Raw genomic sequence first — 7,809 nt, forward strand, 5'->3', positions numbered from 1 at the left:
TTGAGTTGCACATTGGGAAGAATTTCTTCATAAACAGAGTGACTGTTGGGGCTGCCCGGGGAGATGGTGGAGTCACTGTCCCTGGAGCTGTTTAAGTAAAGGCCTGAGGTGGCACTCAGTGTCATGGTTTGGTTGACAAGGTGGTGTTTGGTCATAGGTAGGACGCGATGACCTCAGCGGTCTTTTCCAACCTAATCGATTCTGTAATCCGGGCCGGGGTCAGGCTTGGGCCGCGCTGCCAGCCCCGGTGCCGCGGAGCTCCGCCCGCCCGGCCCGCTCCGCCCCGAGCCCTCAGCGATGGCGGCCCGGCTGTGCCGGCTGCGGGGGCCCCTCAGGGCCGCCTTCAGCAGCGCCGCGGCCGCGGGAGCCGGGCAGGCCCCGCCGGCAGCGCCGCTGACGGAGCGGCGGCAGGCGGGGGGCGTGCGGTGAGCGGGGGCTCCGGGGGCTCCGGGACGCGGCCGCGTTCGGAGCTCGGTGACCGTAACCCCGCTGTGTTTCACGGGTTTTGCAGCACCATCGTCCTGAACAACCCGCGGCGGCGGAACGCGCTGTCGCTGCCCATGCTGCAGAGCCTGCGGCGGGACCTGCTGCACGACGTCAAGAGCCGGGAGCTCCGCGTCATCGTCATCGCGGGTACCGCGGCACCCGGCCGGGCGGGCAGGGGGCACACCGGGGAACGCGGAGCTGAAACCCAGACCTCGCCGGGAACTACAGGAAACGGGGCGGGAAGGGACCTGTGTGTCTCCTTAATGCTCCCGTGGTCTCCTGCGGCTGTCTGCGGCCGGCAGACCTCCGTGTCACACTCTTCCTGTATACTCACCCCAGCTTCCCCTCTCCTGTACTTAATTCCTCATTTCTAACTCAGCATGAACGACTGACTGGGGTTTTGTTACGCATTTGGTTTTAGCCAACATGTCTAAGCATTAACACGTTTCAGAATGTCAGCGTTTTAGTCGCGGTATGAGGGTGTTTACACTCGCCAGTTTAGGGTTAAGGTTAATTGGTTTTAGGAGTGTAAGTAAAGAATACTTTAAACAGAACAAAAGCCAAACAAAGAAAAGAAGAGTCCTAAGAGTTATCAAAGTAAAGCATTAACATCCCCACATAGGGGTTTTGTGCAGGAACAGGCAAAGCTAGAATGGCGTTTGCTGCCCTGTTGGCAGGTATAGACTGTAGTAAAAAACAGGGTTTCTTCAAATCAAGTGCTCTGTTTCCCTACTCTGAGCCAGGATCAGCCTCATGGTTGCCAATGGTTTGTCAGAACTATTTTATAAACACTCCAGTAAAGGATAGACCACAGTATCAATAGCACAGACACCCATGACCCACGGATGTAAAACAGCCTCTTTCAGAGCCTGTTACAGTTTCCTTACATTTACATATTAAGCTGTTTCATCTTAAAGGTGATGAAACTTGAGCCGTAGTTAAGCTATCTTTTTTACTCTGCTATTTTAAGATAACCTTCCTCTGCCCCCATTCCAAACATCTCAGATAAATTGGTTTATTAATTTAGGATCATGCTGTTTCCTATACATAGGAAAAAGTCTGTGTGTTAGGGCACACACACAAGAGTGGAAGAAAGCTGATTTCACAGGGGTGAGTTTAGATATACATATTCCTCATTTCAAACAGCATTTAGAAATTTTGCAAAACACTGAAGGCTCTTTTTCAGAGAACAGTGCTCTGGGAGTTTGTGAGCACAATTGCATTTGGTTTTTTAGAAATTGCTTGTTCGTGTTTATTTCTAATTCCCCTGCTGAATAAAACGCAAAAGAAATTTCAGAAAATAAAAGATTCCTCAGAGAATTCTTTGGGCCCTTAACACAGACTTTGCAGCAGATTCTTCAGTGAGGTTCAAATGCAGATGTAATTAATCTCCAGATATATATTCTCAACCCCATGAGTTGACTGACAGTAGTGTGGTTATTTCAGGATAGATTGTATCTCAATAATCCAATTTTTAAGAAACGAATCCATAGATAAGGTTTGGTTTGCATAGGTGTAGCTGGAATTGCCACATCCATACATAAGTATCTGAGAAGTTCTGAAGGATTGGGAAGCATAACACTGGTTCATTCAAATGGCAGGTAGTCACATGACAAAGGAAAACTGTTGTAAACATTGTGTACCTGTATAGAGTGTTCTGATCTTAGCAAATCCAAAGTTTAGTTTCACAGAAACCTCCTCTTTTGCTGCCCAAACCCTGAATGTGTTTTTGGGGGTTTTCTAGATGACAATTTAGTAGTGCAGAAGACACTCCAACAACTCTTCTGGTTCTCCTATAGCAGAATAAACTTTTTTTTTTCTTTTTCCATTGTGACCTTCAACATCATGACAGAAAAACATATTGATGCTTCTTTAGCAAATGTTAATAATTAATTCTGGGTACAATAAATAGGGACTAAGTATATTTATCAATCTGAGAACAGAGCACTCTAGCCTTGCTCCAGCTGATAAGTTTGTGTTGTACCAAGGAGCTGTTTTGAACATCCTTATGCAAAACTGAGCTCAGAGGTGTGAAATGCATTCTTTCTAACTGAGTTAAGTGTAATGAAGTAAAATGAGACCTTGAAAATTGATAATGGGTGTTACTGTGCTTAAATATTGCATTGCAGCAGTTTAAAGTTACCACAAAACGCAGAAGGCAGTATTTTGGAATTGTGTTCAAAACTCCGTCCCCAAACTCATTTTTGAACACTGACATGTCATTGGCATCCCTTTAGCTGAGACACTGATATGTTGCAACCCCTGATTTCTTTATTATTTCAGACTGACTTTTCATGAAATTCTTTGCAGCTGAAGGACCTGTATTTTGTTCTGGCCATGATTTAAAGGAACTGTCAACTGAAGATGATGTGAAACATCATTCCCAAGTATTTGAATTATGTGCAGAGGTAAGCAGTTCTTCTTGAATGCTCTGCCTTTGCGTGGTGTTAAGAGAAGGTGTTGGTTTAAGGAGGGCTGCTTGCTAAAGCACAGATAGTTCCTTCAGATTCCTTGATTTTTGCTGCACTGATATTTAATGCCTGATTCTAGTGAAATTATGTTTTCCCTGGATTTCTCTACGTGTAATTAGAAGAGCTAAAATGCCAATGTGCATGTCTTCAACAATGGGCACAGTCAGAGTGTGTTCCTTAGTTTAGCCAGTGTTCATTGCAGCTGAGTATTTGGGCAATGTCTTTTCTAGAAGTCTAGAGATAACCACCTTCAAATCACTTGTGATCAAATGTTCTTTCCCAGCATTTATTTAGTTAAAAGTATAGGATCTGCTTAAACATGAAGTAGACAATGTGAAAGTAAGACCTGACTCACTGGTTGTCCAAGTTCTTGTTAAAGACGCAAGTCAGGGCAGTGGGGAAGTTAAAGTGAATCTTGGAGCCTTTGGAGAGAATGGCAAAATCCCCTTTGATAGTGGTGGAGCTAGAATTTGACCCCTAATACTCCTCAGTGTGACAACAATGAGTACTTTGAAACCTTTTGTTCTAGTTTGTCCAGTAATAATGATGTCTAAGACATTGCCAAGCCCATATTTAAGGAATGCTGTAAAAGCCATGTGTAAAAGCTACTGGCCCTTCATCATCCTTTCATCTGAAAGGAGCCAAGATCCCACAGTTTGGGGTTTTTTGGTAAATAGAGAGGAAGGTACTTCTTTTGATGACTTCCAAAACAGGATGGTAGTCTGAATTTCCATACTGACCACTGTCTTTTGTACATGCAGGTTATGACTTTAATCCAGAAACTTCCAGTGCCAGTGATTGCCAAAGTAAATGGCTTGGCTACAGCAGCCGGCTGCCAGCTCGTGGCAAGCTGTGACATCGCAGTGGCAAGTGAGAAATCTCAGTTTGCTACTCCTGGAGTAAACATTGGGCTGTTCTGCTCCACACCAGGTGTGGCCTTGGGCAGATCTCTTCCAAGGAAGGTAAGCTTCCTTTCCAGATATTTTTCATAATTTGGCAAAAAGTTGGTTCCCATGTTAGGAGTTTTAGTTCCATTGCCTGAACTTTGTTTTCCTGTGGTGCAACATTCAAAATACTTCATTTCAAAAGGCATCTCCATAGCTCTTAATAAAGGGTGAGCTCTTGTTTAGGAAAGACAGCTTCCTACTGATGTGACTCCAACCAGCACGAGCTCATCCCAGCAGCACACCAGCTCAGCAATCCCTTTCCTTTCCAACAGACAGCTCAGGGCTTCAGCCAATGATGTTATCCCCTGAGGAGGAAACCCCTGCAAGTTCAGGATAACAATCCCACCGAGGCATCAATTCTTGCCAAGCAATGACATTTCACTGCCAGCAGGATCTGCCTGGCTGTAGATCAAGATGCTTTAAATAGCATCCAAAACCCTCCTGTTTTATGTCCTACTGATTGTGGCTGCACATCTCTCACAGCATAAAAAATAGTACAATCTATAAAGCTTCTATAACTGAGAATAGAAGTTTTAAGTTCTGATCCAGTTGAATTCATGCAGACAGATGGTCCAAGCACAGCAGGGCTCTGCTGAGATGCAGTGACTGAACTGCACACATCCCATTGCTGGATAAAAGCTTCAGCTTGAAATTTCCCATCTACAGGGACATCCTGTTCAAATAGAGTCCATGGGGGATTTTTCGAAGTCTGCTCTTGTGTGCAGTTGTAGCTGTTTCTGAATTAGTATTTCTGGGCTGTAGAATTACCTTTTTAAAATGTGTGGGATACACTTTTCTCTGTGCCACTTTTCAAAGCCGTAAGAACATTCCCTACAGTTCCCAGGATTGCTGCTTTTTACCTTTTAACAGAAGAAGTGTTGCCATTGTTTGTAACTACCAAAGCAAAGATGCTAATGAGGATAATCAGCTTTTATGATTCAGGCATTGGTCAATTGCATCAGGAGTCAGGGAAAACAATCTTTATTGATACATAACATTGAATAGTCACTGATTATTTCTGGGATTTTTTAGTTTCAAACCTCAAGCACCAGATGCTGAAAGCAGCAGGAGACTGAAATAATGTGCCTATAAAAAGTCCATATTTAAAACCACTCATACTAATCTTAAAACTAGGACGGGTGTTTTCAAAAACTGCACATATGCCCATCTTAAAATACCAAGTTCAGTCATTTGACTTTGTAGATGATCTGCCTCTCTTTTAATTCCTATGGCAATCAGTAGACATTGTGGGCTATTGAAGAGAAAGCCAGGGGTGTCATCTTAAGACAGCTGGAATCAGTGGGCAGGTTTGAAGAGAGCAGCTTTAGACCCAGTCTTTCTCTTTGCTGAGATCTCTTAATAGGTCCATGGCAGTTTAAAAGACCAAAAGATTTAAATCATATGTGAAAAGAGTAACTTGTACTTGAAGGAGGAAGCTGAAATTTCCCAAACAAAGCAAAGCACTGAGGCAGTTGGGTTGATTTAATACAGTATTTTTCCCTGTTCAGGTGGCGCTGGAGATGCTTTTCACGGGTGAACCTCTCTCTGCCCATGAAGCGTTAATGCACGGGCTTGTCAGCAAGGTGGTACCAGAAGACAAGCTGGAAGAAGAGACCATGAAAATATCTCAGAAGATATGTGACAGCAGCAAATCTGTCCTGGCTTTGGGGAAAGCCACCTTTTACAGGCAGATAACCCAGGACCTTGACACTGCTTACAAAATAACTACTAAGGTCATGGTAGATAATTTGACTTTAAGAGATGGGCAGGAAGGCATTGAAGCCTTTGTTCAGAAGCGTAAGCCTGTCTGGACACACTCTCAGGAGGAGAAGAAATGAGTCCTGTCTCTAAACAAATCTTAGCTGTGCCTTATGATTCTTCACACAGTTGCCTTTGGGAACTATATTTTTATTCTTACTGAAAGTTAAATTTCTCTTCTTACAAATGCCAGACACAATAAATTTACTCTAAGTATGTAATAAATGGTAAGAAAAATCAAAGAAAAAGAAAGAAAAATGTGTTTTCCTAGCAGTGAATTTAATCTGTGGTTTTAGAAGTAACTCTGTGCTGCAAAAATCAGTTTAGTGTGTCTCTGGTTACATAGGGGAGTCACAGGGGCTGAGAGAGAACTCAGATCACCTTGTTCAGAACCTCTCCTCAATAAATCTGGATGAGAATTGCTATCTATTGTTATTAGTAGAGAATTGAAGGGCTTGGACACATTCCAGAGATGGTGGTAGTATGTATAATAATGGATTCCAGGAGGGTTTGAGTGTTAAAGACAGAAGCCTGCAACACAATTGCTCCTCATACCTTCCTGTGAACTGTATGTGTCAGCAGTGTGTCCCCCACAAATCCTGATTTTCCACCATCAGTTCAAGCACCTGTCCCAGCTCTAGGGAGTTTTGTTGACTCCAGGGAGGATGAGCATGGGTTGGGGTGAAAGGCAGTGTCTTGCCCCAGCTGTGCTTTTCAGGCTGGTCTGTTAGTTGGGAAGTCCATCCTTGTGCTCAAAGCTAGGCTTTTACCAGCACTGCAGCAGTTCAGTCATAGATTTAAAGACTTGATAACTTCCAGAAAAAAGGGAAGCTGCTGCTCCCCTGGGTAATCAGTTGCAACCCTCCAGATGAATTTTTATTAATGTCCAGTCTGAGCTTTGAAGCAGCATTTTCTGGCCATTTCCCTTTGTTACATCATTTGGCATTATTGAGAAAGTTTAGCTCCATTATCTGTGTAACTCTCTTCAAGCAGTCACGAGCTGCATGTAGACCACACTTAGATTTCTCTGTGCCAGACTGACAAGCCCTGCTTCTTCCACCTTCCCTCTAGGTTGTGTTGTCTGGGTAACCAGTTTGGCACCCCTCCAGTGGACCAGTTCCAGTTTCTCCACATCCCTTTTGTGCTGGTTATGCCAAAACTGGGCTGTATCCTAAATATGGTCTCACCACATTTGAGCAGCAGAGCAAAATAGGCCCTCCATGTGCTGGTCTGTGAGTAGTGCTCAGTGTGTGTTTTGTCTGCTCTGTGATGAGAGTGCACTGCTGGCTTGGATTCAGCCAGGCATCCTCTGTGAGCCCATTTCCAGCAGGACTGTGCCCTGCCAGTCTATTCCTCACCTGTACTGGTATCCTGTACTGGTTATTCTTCCCAGGTGAAGAAACTTGTATTTCTCCTTGGAGCATGGTTGGTTTGGCTTGAAGCCAGGCCATTTGGGGTGTCAACCATTGCCCCAATTTTGCAGAATCTGCAGATTTGCTGAGGATATGTTCTTGGTAGCAGTACTGGATGAAAGGAGCCTTGGTATCAATCTATGGTGATCAACATGGGATGACCTCCCAGCAAACACATTTTTTCTGAAGTTCAGCATAGCCAAATCATGAGGGCTCGTCCATCTCATCCTTAAATAGACATCTAAGCAAGACCACGTGAATCACAGTATGGATGGGCCTTTTTCCCTTGTTAACAGTAGAAGCAGCCTAAAGGGCTTGGTGCAGACTTGGACGTTGCAAGTTAGATCAAATTAATCCTACCTATGGCTACTAAAACTCCAGATGTGGAAATATCAATTATACATATACAGCCCTACAAAGCAAGTCCCTTTGCCATCTACAGGTTCAAAAGAACAAAATTTTCATTTCTGCTGCAAGTTTTAATTTTAGGAATGGAAACTTTAATTCAACACTAAACTGTTTCACTTTAAATGTGAAAAATGTGCACCATTGGCACTAGCTGTTTTAAAAATAAAATATTTTATTGTGACCACCAGGAAAGATGGGTAAGTTTTTTACAAATGCACTTAGTTTATATAGGTTAGAAACTGTTATGAGCCAGTGTGAGATGGAAGAGTTAAATCTGGAGCCAAATAACCTTCATCATGTCCTTTCCAATACAGTAAGATGCACTTA

The 7,809-nt window shown here is 43.7% G+C and overlaps 1 protein-coding gene across 1 annotated transcript; it reads left to right on the forward strand.

Annotated features, from left to right (window-relative positions):
* The first annotated feature begins 251 nt into the window (after positions 1 to 251).
* On the forward strand, positions 252 to 6,085 carry LOC131591990 (enoyl-CoA hydratase domain-containing protein 3, mitochondrial-like). The gene is made up of 5 exons (XM_058863173.1): positions 252 to 425; positions 512 to 633; positions 2,797 to 2,894; positions 3,719 to 3,919; positions 5,413 to 6,085. The coding sequence occupies exons 1-5, from the start codon at positions 298 to 300 to the stop codon at positions 5,740 to 5,742; spliced, it is 879 nt and encodes a 292-aa protein (XP_058719156.1). The 5' UTR covers positions 252 to 297; the 3' UTR covers positions 5,743 to 6,085.
* Positions 6,086 to 7,809: the final 1,724 nt, after the last annotated feature.

Source organism: Poecile atricapillus, chromosome W (genome assembly GCF_030490865.1).
Source record: "Poecile atricapillus isolate bPoeAtr1 chromosome W, bPoeAtr1.hap1, whole genome shotgun sequence".
Lineage (NCBI taxonomy): Eukaryota > Metazoa > Chordata > Aves > Passeriformes > Paridae > Poecile > Poecile atricapillus.